Consider the following 16069-nt stretch of genomic DNA (forward strand, 5'->3'; position numbering starts at 1 on the left):
AATTTCTCTCAACATGGGGACAGGAGAGCTGTCAGTCAACAAATAGGAAAACAAAGTAACTTACGTTACTTATTTGAAAAAGTAACTCAGATATTTTGTTATAAATTTAAAAGAAATGTTACTTTACTAGTTACCTGAAAAAAATAATACGATTACGTAACTCGCGTTACTTGTAATGCGTTACCCCCAACACTGCCTGCCATCTACTTTTCATTTCAACAAAAATAATGGCACATGAAATGTCTATTGAATATACTTTATTTTATCATTGTAATTTTTTTTTTATAAAAGACAGTATTGCAGTATTGCTCTAGATTCAAATATATAAGTCATTTCCATGCATATGAATGAGTCTAATCTTGATTTTCTTCAGGGTAATTGCATTGCACTGATATCCTTCCTTACAGTGAAAGAGATAAGATGAGGTAACTCTGGGACTTTTTCAGGGCTGAGCTATGATTCACCAATCTCTGCTTGCAGATGAAAGTTTCAAATGAACTGATTTCCTGAAGCAATGGGATGTGCAGTCAAGTGGAGTAATATGAGTATATCAGTCTCATGCAGAGGTGAAAAGGCACTGGCTGAACCTCATTTTACTCGTGCATCTGATAGTATCAGCCCTTGCAATACTATTCTATAGTATCACATGCAGTAAAGGATAAATCACATGCTTATAGTGCATCACAGTAATTCAACATCTATTAAAATGGCATTTTTCCATGTTGCTCATAGACTCAAAAAAGGCCTCCAACTTCAGGAGGACTCTCACTGCCTTAAGCAAGACAGATGGGAAATCGATTTTCAGAAAATTTCAGTCTGAATCTCATTTTCTATAAAAATATTATGGGAATTCTTGTTAACCCTTGATCAAATCAGACATTTCTCATACGAAACAGGCCCTGTTTATGAGAAACCAGTTATGAGATTCCATCAGCCCTGATGCCCTTTCAATAATTGATCAAATAACACATCATGCATTAGAAAAAGTACTCAATGCTACTGGCTGGTATCATTCTGATAAACTGATATGTGTGCGGCTCTGCTGAAGACATCCATCATTCAGACAGAGTCAAAAGTACAACACACAGCATGAAAGATCCAAAAACTAATCCATGCCTCAAAATCGACCATATCCTATGCATTTCCCTTCAGGTCTTTCAAGAAGAAACATGTCGATATAAAACAGTGAACAGCACTCAATGTGCAATAAATTAAAAATACCAGTAAATAATTTTGATCTAATCATCATACAAATATCATATGGCTTTTTGAAGACTTAGAATATAGCTTACAATTCATATTGAACACTTATATGATGTTTTTTCCCTTTGTGGTGTAGTATAAATTAAATTGCCATTCACTTTCCCTTTTGTTTCAAAGAAAGAAAAGAAAATATGTTTTTTTCTGGGTGAAATTGTGAATAGACATATTTTTTGTCCCCCATATATTATATATATATATATATATATGAATTTAGAGAGGAAACATTTCTAAAAGTATCCGTGCAAATCTTTCATATATTGAAATGTTTTTCATAAAAATTGATGTAGGTAAATATTGCTGTTTTTTACTGTGTATTGTTAAATTGATGCACGTTTATAAAAATGATTAAATATTGATCCTTGAGGTCATTTAGTAAAAAAAATTTATATTATAAGCAATGTGCACCATTTCTCAGTCTGTGCAAAGTTCTTCTGTTTCATTATGATTCATGAGATCTTTTTTACTTTTCATAGTATTGCTAGAAACTCTAAATAAAAATAAAAAATGTACATAGATGCAATTCATATGATAATAGAGATAAATTAAATTAAATTATATTTGTTTAAAAATACATCCTTGTAGGAGAATATATAAAACATGTAACTGCATAATAATCAGTGCAAAATGCTGCAATACAATTTGGAAAATTATAGGTACAAAATTTTGTTATAAATATTCGCTACAGTAACACATTGCCCTTTGGGAGGTGAAGGAACAAGGTAAAGGGATCTTAATGCATAGTTGTCATTTCAGGGTACAGTTTTTTTCTGAATCGCTCGTCTCCGCTGCATGTGTTCAATAGAAACGCAGTGCCCACAATGAGTCAGTGACAGAGTGATCATGTGCATGAGAATGTGGTTTAGTTCAGTCTGTGCTGTTTATAGACCAGTCATAGGGCAGATAGCTCACTTTGACCTTTCCTGCTGACAGCAGAGACTGTAGATTCTTCTTCTTCTCTGATGCTCCCATATGATCAAACACCCAGTTCAGCAGCTGAAAAGAAAACATCACAAGCTGATCTAGTGCATCTTTAAACAAGACCTATTAAGCTATTACATCTATATTAACCTATTTTACATTTTCTTTAGCGAGTAATGTTGCTGCTTGAGCATGAAAAAGGTCATGCTCTACAAAGCACAACAAAGGTCTACAAAGCACAATGTCACCCCAACGGACGTTATTCTACGGACTTTGGGGTGGTACTCTGTGTGTTTTGACTGCAGGAACCAGGGTCTAATTGAAGTTCTGAGTAAAAATTTCCCCCTCAGAAAGTCCCTGGTCACGAGGTAGTACTTTTTTAAAATTCAGGAACTTTTTGGGTGCTGAACATGCTGATTGGTTAAATTCATGCAGCATTTTAATTGGCTGACTCCACGCAGCATTTTATTTCACCCACCTTTTTTTTTTTTTTTAAAGTATGTTGCGGTGCATGCAGGAAGTTGTTTGCTATTCAAATCAACAATGGAGTTTAAAGGTGCCCTAGAGCCAGTTTTTACAAGATGTAATATAAGTCTAAGGTGTCCCCTGAATGTGTCTGTGAAGTTTCAGCTCAAAATACCCCATAGATTTGTTTTAATAAATTTTTTTAACTGCCTATTTTGGGGCATCATTAACTATGCACCGATTCAGGCTGCGGCCCCTTTAAATCTCTCGCTCCCTGCCCCCCCGAGCTCTCGACCATAATACAGTGCATTTACAAAGTTTACACAGCTAATATAACCCTCAAATGGATCTTTACAAGATGTTCGTCATGCATACTGCATGCATGCGTCGGATCATGTGAGTATAGTATTTATTTGGATGTTTACATTTGATTCTGAATGAGTTTGAGGCTGTGCTCCGTGTCTAAAGCTAACATTACACACTGTTGGAGAGATTTATAAAGAATGAAGTTGTGTTTATGAATTATACAAACTGCAAGTGTTTAAAAATGAAAATAGCGACGGCTCGTCTCCGTTAATACATTAAGAAACGATGGTAACTTTAACCACATTTAACAGTACATTAGCAACATGCTAACGAAACATTTAGAAAGACAATTTACAAATATCACTAAAAATATCATGATATCATGGATCATGTCAGTTATTATTGCTCCATCTGCCATTTTTCGCTATTGTCCTTGCTTGCTTACCTAGTCTGATGATTCTGCTGTGCACATCCAGACGTTAATACTGGCTGCCCTTGTGTAATGCCTTGAACATGAGCTGGCATATGCAAATATTGGGGGGCGTACATATTAATGATCCCAAGAGTAACGTAACAGTCAGTGTTATGTTGAGATTCGCCTGTTTTCTGGAGGTCTTTTAAACAAATGAGATTTATATAAGAAGGAGGAAGCAATGGAGTTTGAAACTCAACGTATGTCTTTTCCATGTACTGAACTCTTGTTATTCAGCTATGCCAAGCTAAATTCAATTTTTGATTCTAGGGCACCTTTAAAAAATAAGACCGATGACCTGACAATGAGCTTCAGGCTTTATTAAGCTTAAATGCAGAGGATTAAATGCAGTAGGAACTGGAAAGTCACATGCAATTCTACATCACCGGACTTAATCTTCACCGTACTTTGGTCGGCGATTGAAATGCAGACAACATCAGGTCTGGGGAAAAAAGTTGCCTGGGACAAACTGTTCCGGGTAATTTCGGTGGAAAAGCAGCTTATATCAGCAAGTACTGTTTCTTAACTCCTTGAACACCTCGACATCTTGGGTTTTATTCTGGAAATGTAACGTATTTACTGAATCACAGTATTCCTCATTTAAATAATTCCCGCTTAAGGTATGCACGAAAAAAAAAAAAAAAAAAAGGTGAGGCCTTGTTGAGTTGCGTCAGTAGCGGGTTGAAATTCGTGATTATGTTAAGGGGCGTGACAATTCCAAAACACTCTTAAAGTGGTTGACCAATCACAACACACTGTCCAGCCAGCGCACTGCGGTGGAACGAGGGGCTTCATAGAGACAGGAAATAAACAGAGCATTACGCCAGGTGTCCACCAAAGCGTTTTTCCGAGGCTAGCGTATTTTTCCAATTATTTTCAATGCGAGCGCTAGGGGTTGCACTAACTAATCAACTAGTCGACTTTAATGCTCTTCCAAGACGCTTTAAGCTTGATGTTGAGTAGTGACCTATATAGGGCACAACAGGATAAGAAATCTTTGAAGTCCACATTCACGCTCTGTATCCAACAGTAAATGACAGATAAATGCATACACCGAGAGCATCCCACAAGATATGTTTATTTATGCCATCTGGATGATCAATATTGATTGGGGAATGCATGTTTTAAACAGCTTATTGTACACGCAAGTTAAATGCCGTTCTAAACTAATGTGCCCTGCATTACACACACACATACAGACAGTAGTGCGCACATCACAAGCAGATAGCGCAAACAGAATCACAGGAGTGCAGAAATGTATTGTCAACACTGTTCTGTGATTTATCAATAAAATAGCTCAGAAAATGAAAAGTATGTAAAGTATTTCCGTGTCAGTTATCGCTTTAGATGAAACAACAGCATCATCTTCCATGTACATGAATTGAGAGTGATGATATATTTTAGTAATACCTTCTCATCCGTGCCTCCAAAGTCTTCCTTGTACCACTTAAAGATCTGGCTGAGTTTCACTTCCCGTCCCACGCTGTCAATCACGCAGCTGTCGTCGTTCTCCAAGAACGCTTCTGCTGCAGCACGCAACTGACCATCAATGTCCTGATGTGAGATATGCATGGAAATTTAATCACAATATGCTTTTTACCCTGTCAGAAAGAATGTGTAGACATTTATAGACCGTATTATAAATTAGAATAATTTGGGTATTAACCTGTGCTGTGTATGTCTTAATTGGAGGGCAGCCCTTTGCACCACAGTTCAGTGCAAAATGAATGAGAGGCTCAACTTCAGGAAGCGCCACCTAAAGGATAAACACACACATTACTACTGTTAATAACATTCACAGATATCTTTTCGTTAGCCTCATAGCATAATTGCCTAAGTCAAATTGTGATATCTGCCTTTGAAATATGATCTGGGCAATTATGCTATGAGGCTAACGTTTTACTCCAGTGTTTGCCAACAGTTTTTGTTTTAATGCTGCCTTTATGTGCGGAATTATCATAAATACAAGTTTTCTAGTTAAAAACTGGACATTAATGCCCTCTCAAGTCACATTTACAACTGGGAAGCTTGGGTATAATTTTGATACCCAAGTTCCTGAGTTGGGATTGTCTTATAGTTTAAACATGGCGAAGGGGAGAACAATTGCTGCTGTGACAGGTATTCTCTATCAGCTACATCACCTTGTCTTGTCGTTTAAAGAAGTGCATATTTACATATATGAATAATCATTTGAAGCATATTGTATGTTTTATACACAGCGAAAATAGCCCGTATTTGACCAAAATTCAAGACATTTTAGCAAGCTGACTATCTATGGGACGCTAAATATCAGATTTTCACAATAAAAAAAGAAAGAATAAACTTGGTGTCCTCAATAAATCCTGCTCTTTCCAACAAGAAAGCACTTGACTGCAACAAGCTCGTAATCACAACTTCAGAAGTGGGAAGTAGGAAATTTCCGATATACTCCCACAGTTTTAGTACACTAGTGTTCTGGGTTTTTTTTTTTTTTTTTTTAAGTCTCTTAAGCTCTCCAAGACTACATTTATACAGTGAAAACAGCAATTGTGATATCTTATTAATTTACAATAACTGTTATCAATGATAAAACAGTTGTGATACATTTCTCAGGATTTTTTGATGATTATAAAGTTCAAAAGAACAGCATTTATTTGAAATATAAATCTTCTGTAACATTATAAATATCTTCACTGTCACTTTTGATCAATTTTATGCATCCTTGCAGAATAAAAATGTTAATTTTTTTTCATAAATAAATAAAAATCTTACTGACACTTACTGAACATTTTAACTGCATGTATATACAAGTACCACTCACATAAATTAACAGGGTTAGACTTAAATTTCAAACACTCATGGATGTGCAGAAGTCCGCAGCAGTTGTTGTGTGCGGAGTTGCAAAAGAAAAACAAGCCAATGGCATTTGTCTGTGGTGTTGTGTGCAGACGTGGTCAGTATGGTGAGATTACAACAGGAGTTAGAGGTGAGTGGCATTGTTTTATCTATGCTGATGAATGCTGAGGCTAATTTGTCACACGTGTTCTGTTAATTTACTTTTGTATTGTTATTGTATTTGTACTGTTTTTTATTGCAACACTGGTAGATAGAGGACAGCTTTGATTTCAGTAGCGACATGTCATATACTACGATAAAATCTGATAAAATATCAAATCCGTTTTGATATCCTACAGCTGAATGCAATCATAGTCTAAAGCTAAAAAGAAAACTGAAGTGTGTGCCCATCATACACTATGTGATTTTCTGTGAAATTTGTCAACTCCGACTGCTCAAAATCTGCAGACTGGCACAGAATTTTGGCAACTACTGTTGACTCATCCAGACTGCAAATCAGGGCAAAAATCTGAGCAAAATTCATGTAGTGTATTCCAGTCTTTACCAATGAGAAATACGGCAGCATTCATCATATTAACAGTCATATTATATTGAGGAATGAGCTTATACTGAACAAACCGCTCATCCTCTTCCTGGGATACCTGCAGTCGAGGGTCATTCCTGGAAAAGGGCTTCAGGATTTGTGCCACTCCTTTTCGATTTCCTCGAAGCACTCCATTTTCAATATCCTGCAGTGTAAACACCTCACCACCAATGAGGTAGCTCACATAGTTGAAGAACTGGAAAACAAGAGACCAAATGTTCAAGCACTAAAAGCATTTCATTTTTTTCTCATTTCACAGTCCAAATGTTCTCCACTTCTCTTACCCGATACCTTTGCCATATGTTTTTGGGAAAGCCCAGACGCAGGTTCCCGTGGATGACGAGGGCGTTGTAGACGTTGATAAAGAAGGCCAGTTTCTCTTCACGGCTCAAGGACAGCAGCTCCACGCGCTGAAGCTGGACAGCTAGATCACAGTACCGCTCAAAGTACGGGCTCCGGGACATGGCCTTGTAATCAACTGTCTGGTCAAAAGTGGAGACCCAGACGGTCACAAAGACATGTACCTTTCTTATTTAAAATATAATGTGGTGGAACACTCCTTAGGTTATTCATTCGCCACAAACATCAAATGTCTGACTGTTCATGTCTGTGGCGAATCCATTGAACATGGTCTTGCATCTATTTGATATGCAGCCTGTAATGAGATGGTGAAACGGTGTGTTACCTTGCCATCTTCAGAGAGGTGATCAGAGTAGAGTTTCAGGATCAGATTCCTCAGTGCCTCCGAAAGCTCCCATGCTGCTTAGGGCAAATGGCACAAAAAATGAGAATAAAAATGACTGAAACAACCAAACATAAGAGGCCATAGGCCATAGTGAATGTATACTTTATTTTTTGTTCATTATGTAACTGATAACTAGATTTGCGTTTCCTGAAGGAAATGCCACAGCTTGAAAGGCAGCAAAAGAATAGTGTTAAAGCTGTAGGTAAGTTTATGTTTTAGGTTTTAGTCTAAATGAAATGCAGCATCAGAGCCAGTTTGCTATTGTTGCGGCACTCAGCGTGTGGTTAAATGATTAAGAATATGCAAGAAAGACTAATCAATAAAAGTATGCAAGTAGATTTAAGAAAGAGGACCAATTGAAATTCATTATGCAAATATTACGATGACGCCATTGCTCTCGGTGAATGCTGAACATAATCTGATTTCAAATTCTATCATTTCAATTGTAGATTTCTAAAAACATTTTATAAATGTGGCTACACAATTATGACAAGTTAATTTTTCAACAAGTTAAAAATGTTTGGGGTCAGTTTTTTAAGAAATGAAATTTTTTTTAAGAAATTAAAATAAAAATCAAGTTCGGGAAGCATTAAACTGATCAAAAGTGACAGTAAAAGGATTTATAATGTTACAAAAGATTTCTATTTCAAATAAATGCTGTTCTTTTGAACTTTCTATTCATTAAAGAATCCTGAAGAAAAAGTGTATGGTTTCCACAAAAATATTGAGCAACTGTTAACTGTTTCCAACATTTATAATAATAATAATAATCGGAAACATTTCTTGAGCAGCAAATCAGCATATTAGAATGATTTCTGAGGGATAATGTGACACTGAAGACTGGAGTAATGATGCTGAAAATGTTAAAATATATTCAATAGAAAACAGTTATTTTAAAGTGTAAAAATATTAATTCACACAAATCTGATTCACAGTGTTTGTGCAGCAGGCATGTTAAGATGCTCAGCATCTGCAAAAATTATGTTCCACATTTAGTTTCACATTTTGATTCCTTGTGCGTAAACTTAAATGGAACGCTGTAATTGACACTTGACATGATTAATTCATTGCCACACCTGTAACCGCAATCTTGGTGATTCAATTTAAATAATCAAGGCCTAATTACAAAAACTAAAAATAGATAGCACACCTAAGACAGAGAGTATCAAATAATAATAGATAAATAATATTTTTTATAATATTTTTTAAAAATAATATTGATTATTATAATATTAAAAAGAATAAATAATAATGGAGTCTGTATGTTAAAGGCTTAATTGAAAGCATTTTAATACTGAGTTGCTGAAATCAAACTGAATGATTGAGGAACATCAATACTGTGCTGCCTCATAAACAGTTAATAATAACAACAAGCAGGCAACTAACTTTAAAGGGTTAGTGCACCCAAAAATGAAAATTCTGCATTTATTACTCACCCTCATGCCGTTCCACACCCGTAAGACCTTTGTTAATCTTCAGAACACAAATTAAGATATTTTAGTTGAAATCCGATAGCTCCGCCTCCATAGGGAGCAATGACACTTCCTCTCTCAAGATCCATAAAGGTACTAAAAACATATTTAAATCGTTTCATGTGAGTACAGTGGTTCAATATTAATATTATAAAGCGATGAGAATATTTTTGTAGCGCCAAAAAAACTAAATAATGACTTATATAGTGATGGCTGATTTCAAAACAATGTTTCAGGAAGCATCAGAGCACAAATGAATCAGTGTATCAAATCCGCAGGAATGGCAGTTTGACGCGCGATCTGAATCATGATTCGATACACTGATTCATTATGCTCCGAAGCTTCCTGAAGCAGTGTTTTGAAATCGGCCATCACTAAATAAGTCGTTATTTTGTTTTTTTGGCGCACCAAAAATATTCTCGTCACTTTATAATATTAATATTGAACCACTGTACTCACATGAACCGATTTAAATATGTTTTTAGTACCTTTATGGATCTTGAGAGAGGAAGTGTCCATTGCTCCCCATGGAGGCCTCATGGAGCTATCGGATTTCAACTAAAATATCTTAATTTGTGTTCTGAAGATTAACGAAGGTCTTATGGATGTGGAACGGCATGAGGGTAAGTAATGACAGAATTTTCATTTTTGGGTGAACTAACCCATTAACTTATGTCAAAAACAGTCCAGATGCTGCCCTCCATTGAAAATGTATGTACGGTATACTGTCCATGTCCAGAAAGGTCATAAAAACATCATCAAAGTAGTCCATGTGACATCAGTGGGTTAGTTAGAAGTTTTTGAAGCATCGAAAATACATTTTGGTCCAAAAATAACAAAAACTACGACTTTATTCAGCATTGTATTCTCTTCCGGAATCCTTTCCATTGAATTGATTCCATTTAATCCTTTCATCTGTCGGCGTTAGTAATGCACTTTTACGTCGTTGTTTTTGGCGATTAGGACATCCGCGACATGCACACTTATGCACCATTTTAAAAAATATAGCAATACCAAAATACAAACAATGTAGAATAGCTTGAATACAGTGTGCGTCTCCCTCAGACTGTAAACAAAGCTCGGGCGCACCAGTAACACGTCAGCAGCGTCTTACATCAGCAGCGTCACTGCAGAGTCGTGAACCCGGATTGACAACAGACCCGGAAGAGAATACAATGCTGAATGTTGTAGGTTATAAAGTTGTAGTTTTTGTTATTTTTGGACCAAAATGTATTTTCGATGCTTCAACAAATTCTAACTAACCCACTGATGTCACATGGACTACTTTGATGATGTTTGTATTACCTTTCTGGACATGGACAGTCTACCGTACATACATTTTCAATGGAGGGACAGAAAGCTCTCGGACTAAATCTAAAATATCTTAAACTGTGTGCTGAAGATGAACGGAGGTCTTACGCGTTTGGAACGACATGAGGGTGAGTCATTAATGACATAATTTTCATTTTTGGGTGAACTAACCCTTTAAATTAGCACACTTTTAAGAGTACAGAAAGATAGGGTTCCCAAAGAGAAAGATGAAACCCTAGCAGCTAGAATAAGCTAAAAAATAAATAAATAAATAAATAAAAAGCCTGAGATAAGTCACCATGCACCAGACTATAGATTGTGAGCCAGTGGCAACTGGCATTCCCTCATGGGGCCGAATGTTGCAGTTTCTCCAGTGCTGAGTGATGTGTTGGGAACATGCCAGTCACAGTTCAAATGCTTCCACACCATTAAACTCTGGGTAATTTTACCTGTTTCCTTCCTATATAGGAAGGTGACTAGTGCAAGTGAGTCGAGACAGAGCATTCTGGGAGAGCCAACACCAATGGCAAACACGGTTCAATAAACCATCCTTTCACTGTTTTTCACAGTAAGTAAACACAAAAATGCCTCCGTGTATGGGAACTCGCCATCACTATAAGAATAGACTAAGGCTTTGTCTGAATACATGAAGGTAAACAAGGCACGTCTAAATCCAAGGTTTGACTAACATCCTGTCTACTAAGATTACAAATGTCCATTTTAATTTTTTCTCCTTTACACTAAGAAAAAAAGCACTAGATAGAAGTGTTTAAGTATTATTTATATACTATTATATGATTTATTAATATTTTTCTTTAACTTTTAGATTTATACTTTTCATTTTAAAGGTGCCCAAAAACGTTCTTTCACAAGATGTAATATAAGTCTAAGGTGTCTCCTGAATGTGTCAGTTTGAGTTTCAGCTCAAAATACCCCATAGATTTTTTTAATTAATTTTTTTAACTGCCTATTTTGGGGCATCATTAACAATGCACTGATTTACACTCGGCGCCGCCCCCTTAAATCGCGTGCTCCCTGCCACACCAGCTGTCGACTATATTACAGTGCATTTACAAAGTTCACACAGCTAATATAACCCTCAAATGGATCTTTACAAGATGTTCGTCATGCATGCTGTATGCATGCTTCGAATTATGTGAGTAAAGTATTTATTTGGATGTTAAAGTTTTATTCTGAGTGAATTTGAGGCTGTCCTCCGTGGCTAACGGCTATTGCTACACTGTTGGAGAGATTTATAAAGAATGAAGTTGTGTTTATGAATTATACAGACTGCAAGTGTTTAAAAAATGAAAATAGCGACGGCTCTTGTCTCCGTGAATACAGTAAGAAACGATGGTAACTTTAACCTCATTTAACAGTACATTAGCAACATGCTAACGAAACTTTTAGAAAGACAATTTACAAATATCAGTAAAAATATCATGCCATCATGGATTATGTCAGTTATTATTGCTCCATCTGCCATTTTTCACTGTTGTTCTTGCTTACCTAGTCTTATGATTCGGCTGTGTGCAGCTCCAGACGTTAACTGGCTGCCCTTGTGTAATGCCTTTTATAGTGTTGGGAACATCATGGGCTGGCATTATGCAAATATTGGGGGCGTACACCCCGACTGTTACGTAACAGTCGGTGTTATGTTGAGATTCGCCTGTTCTTCGGAGGTCGTTTAAACAAATGAGATTTATATAAGAAGGAGGAAACAATGGAGTTTGAGACTCACTGTATATCTTTTCCATGTACTGAACTCTTGTTATTTAACTATGCCAAGGTAAATTCAATTTTTGAATCAAGGGTACCTTTAATTTTAGTTTAAGTAATTCTAATAGGTGTTGTTTTTATATTATTATTTCAATATTTATTTATATTAAGATATCTTTTTCTTGAGCTACAAGCATGCTAACTTTTGACCCCCTCCCAAAATTAAACATTTAAGCCAGGGAAGTTTCCAAAATTGGTTGATTTTGACCAAATAATAAATAAACGCAACACAAATAGCAATCATTACTCCAGCAACAAATATAAGGAAGTACTATAGAAAACCCTGGGGTAAACAGAATCCCACGTTTTTCCTATCAAACACTGAAACGACTGTTTACATACAACATGTGGTGTTTCCATAACTGTCAAAAGCCTGTGAATATGTAGCAGGCGAATGGTTGTCTGTCGCTAAGCATCTAGTCGTAACATTCTAACACCACATCGTTTCACACTGTACGCGTTTGGCACCACAATGCAGGGTTAAAAGTGGGGTTTAAAATGACAATAACCTGGGGTTAAAGGATTAGTTCATTGTCAAATTAAAATTTCCTGATAATTTACTCACCCCCATGTCATCCAAGATGTTCATGTCTTTCTTTGCTCAGTCGAAAAGAAATGAAGGTTTTTGATGAAAACATTCCAGGATTTTTCTCCATATAGTGGACTTCAATGGCCTCCAGATGGTTGAAGGTCAAAATTACAGTTTCATTGCAGCTTCAAAGCGTTCTACGCGATTCCAGACGAGGAATAAGGGTCTTATCTAGAGAAACCGTCACTCATTTTCTAAAAAAATTTAAAATTATATACGTTTTAACCATAAATGCTCATCTTGAACTAGCTCTCTTCTTCTTCTTCTCTATTAGAATTCCAGCAGTGTAGACACTGATAAGTGTATTACTGCCCTCCACAGGTCAAAGTTTGAACTAATTGTTATATACTTGCACAAGCATATTGTATATGACAATTTATTTCAAACTTTGACCTGTGGAGGGCAGTAATACACTTATCAGTGTCTACACTGCCGGAATTCAAATAGAGAAGAAGAAGAAGAGAGCTAGTTCAAGATACTCATTTGTGCTTAAAGTGTATAAAATTTTAATTTTTCTTTTAGAAAATGAGTGATGGTTTCTCTAGATAAGACCCTTATTTCTCATCTGGGATCGTGTAGAACGCTTTGAAGCTGCAATGAATCTAATTTTGACCTTAAACTGTTTGGGCTCCATTGATGTCCACTATATGGAGAATAATCCTGGAATGTTTTCATCAAAAACCTTCATTTCTTTTCGACTGAGGAAAGAAAGACATGAACATCTTGGATGACATGGGGGGTGAGTAAATTATCAGGAAATTTTAATTTGAAAGTGAACTAATCCTTTAAGAGCAGTGTGAAAAGCCCTATTCAATACTAACCTCCATCAACCTCAGTGCCATTTTCCACAGGCACAGGTGGAGTGTCCAGCGGCACAGGTTCCTCTCGTAACTTTAGGACAAGACGTTTCAGCTGCTCAGGATTCTAAGAACACACACAAAAAACATAATTTTGTTAGGGTTCAGTCTCATTTCCTAGAAGCAAATATCAAGCTATATAAAGGTTAGTCAATAGTGAAATCACACATCAGTTATCTCACCAGGTTCTGGAGGTCCTCGTTGTTTCCAACATAAAGGTTATTGAAGAATATCTGGGGGACGGTACTGTGACCTGTGAGCTCCTTCACTCGCGCTCTTATTTCTCTATGTTTGTTCAAATCTACATCACACACAGGCACACCTAATGTACGCAGAGTAGCTTTGGCCTGTATGCAGTGTGGACAGCCTGGCACCGAGTACACCGTTACCCGTCCCTTCATGATGGGTCTGTTCTCCACCATCACAGCACCTGAAAGGTCAGAGTAAAAGCAATGATCCCAAAATTTGAAAACTGTCACATATGAATTCCCTGAACATATCTAAAAAGAGTTGGTGTCTTTCTCACTTACATGATTAGTTGCAAGTTGTAAATGACATTTTTTTTAAAGCATTAGAGGCTTTAAAGCATTAAAACTATTATATAAAAAGAATTAACCTAAATTTAATTGCAAAAATTTCACATTTGGCTGTTCATATTTTGTGTGCACAGTTGCTAGAAAATTGTATCACAAAAAGCAAGGTTTCATGTGGTAATTTAGTATAATTTTTATGCTTTTATAGTATTTAATCATACTTTAAATTACCTTTTATTTTTATAATTTCATATTTTGAACCTCATCAGGTTGACAAATATATTCTGAATAAGCATTTACTGCTTGTTTGTTGAAAAACAGAGAGACGTTTAGTACCCAAATTGTAGAAGTGGCAAAACGACCTTTATTTTATTAAGCATGATTTCCGCCTAAATACCTCATTTATATAATAAATACATTTATTTTTATTAAATTCCACGTACTTTTAAAATATTTTAACTTGACGACAGTGGTGGCTAATACCAACTATCACTAGCTGTGCATTTTGAACTGTGGTTACTATGGTAAACGTTTGGATACATGAATGTAAAATAATATCTAAGCATCACTAGCAATAACACCCAGCAGTTTAGTGCAGGAAGCGAATTCTGCACTGACCCACAACTAATAAGGGCCGAATAATATTGCTAAAGCTAAAAATACAAACAGAGTAAACGGTTTTCAGGACGCGACGTACCTTTTCTATCCAGCCGCTTTACTCGTGTCGGCCACCGTCAAGACTTTGACTTTGTACACCGCTTACAGGTAACCGGGTTTGCTGAGCAGGCTGATTTTGACTCGCTGTAGGAAGTAAACGGTTGAACACTGTTATACAATGTCGCTGCGCACTTCAACGCTATTCATGATGACCCACACAAATATATTCACCTACAGCTGCATCATGATTCTCAAATATCTGAGTAGAGAAGAAGATAACAGGAGGACAGCAGAGGGAGCGTCATCCTTACAGCGATGTGAAGTCAGCACACACAAGCCACACAACATATCAACGAGTCTAATAATAATAATAATAATAATAATAATAATAATAATAATAATAGATATATTATTATTATACTCACAATAATAGTAATCCACAATAATCCACTCTGGAATACATTTTCTTCTCTTAATTTTTTATTTATATTCATTAGCACTGGCTCATTATAGCTTGTAATGAACTTCCGGACTCACTAAAAAAAAAAAATAATGTATTTAATTTTTAAAGTTACAAAATTAATTTAAAGGTACAATATGTAATAATTTTGTCCGCTAGAGGTCGCTAGAAGCCTATTCAAAACAAAGGCGTAGCTTGATGACGCCAAGTTTGAGAGCGGAATCTTGGGACGTGGTCTTCACCTCAACTGACGGTGGAAAAGAATAGGGATATGAGTCGGGAAGAAATCATGTTCATGGATGCGATTATTAACGCTACTGTAAGTAGAGCAGGACCGAGTGTTGTGGGATCTGAACGAGGCCGCTGGAGCGATTGCACAACACATGCCGCAAGCAGCGGAACTTTTATTATGTCACAGTCGCCGGCGCCGCTTCCGCTTTTCCAGTCATGAGTATGAGGTAACACAGCTCTGTGTATCATATTAGATACAATTGGGTGTGTTGAAAATGATTTAATAACGTTGTGAGACACTTGTTACACACTGTAGTAAGCTAGATCGATTTAAGAATATCATATTAAATTGTGTTGATAAATGACATGCAATTAATTTTAAAACGTATTGTATGATGGAGAAAATGATGTATTACTGTTAATAAAAATAAAGCTGCATCTGATTATGCTATATTAGCTACTTTACAAAATAGTGTATTTCTCTGAGGCATGGTAAAGCATGGTACTCGCAAAAAATCGAGAAAATTTGATTTAAACAATAAGACTAAACGTGTTGAGCTATATAACAATGATTAGTTTTCTGTCTATAAGCG

At 36.2% G+C, this 16069-nt stretch overlaps 1 protein-coding gene across 3 annotated transcripts; it reads right to left on the reverse strand.

Moving 5' to 3' along the window:
- Nucleotides 1–240: 240 nt before the first annotated feature.
- Nucleotides 241–15158, reverse strand: zgc:152951 (uncharacterized protein LOC569013 homolog). 3 transcript variants are annotated; one of them, XM_048193032.1, is made up of 10 exons: nt 15017–15158; nt 14826–14929; nt 13778–14025; nt 13560–13662; nt 7528–7604; nt 7127–7324; nt 6901–7038; nt 5091–5180; nt 4835–4978; nt 241–2256 (listed from the first exon to the last, which is right to left on the reverse strand). In XM_048193032.1, exons 3-10 carry the CDS (start codon nt 14015–14017, stop codon nt 2128–2130), a joined length of 1119 nt encoding a protein of 372 aa, XP_048048989.1. In that variant the 5' UTR covers nt 14018–14025; nt 14826–14929; nt 15017–15158; the 3' UTR covers nt 241–2127. The 3 variants fall into 3 exon arrangements, with proteins under 3 accessions (XP_048048989.1, XP_048048988.1, XP_048048990.1); XM_048193031.1 differs by having other exon boundaries at nt 15021–15152; XM_048193033.1 differs by having other exon boundaries at nt 7528–7601; nt 15021–15151.
- Nucleotides 15159–16069: the final 911 nt, after the last annotated feature.

Source organism: Megalobrama amblycephala, linkage group LG6 (assembly GCF_018812025.1).
Source record: "Megalobrama amblycephala isolate DHTTF-2021 linkage group LG6, ASM1881202v1, whole genome shotgun sequence".
In the NCBI taxonomy this organism is placed as follows: domain Eukaryota; kingdom Metazoa; phylum Chordata; class Actinopteri; order Cypriniformes; family Xenocyprididae; genus Megalobrama; species Megalobrama amblycephala.

Bases quoted from the DNA above. Each gene is read 5' to 3' on its own strand.
- zgc:152951 (XM_048193032.1), bottom strand. From the start codon at position 14,017: ATGGTGGAGAACAGACCCATCATGAAGGGACGGGTAACGGTGTACTCG. The intron at 13,663-13,777 runs GTGAGATAACTG...GTGTGTTCTTAG, and splicing joins ACGAGGACCTCCAGAACCTG to AATCCTGAGCAGCTGAAACG. The intron at 2,257-4,834 runs GTATTACTAAAA...TTTTCTTTTCAG, and splicing joins TTGGAGGCACGGATGAGAAG to CTGCTGAACTGGGTGTTTGA.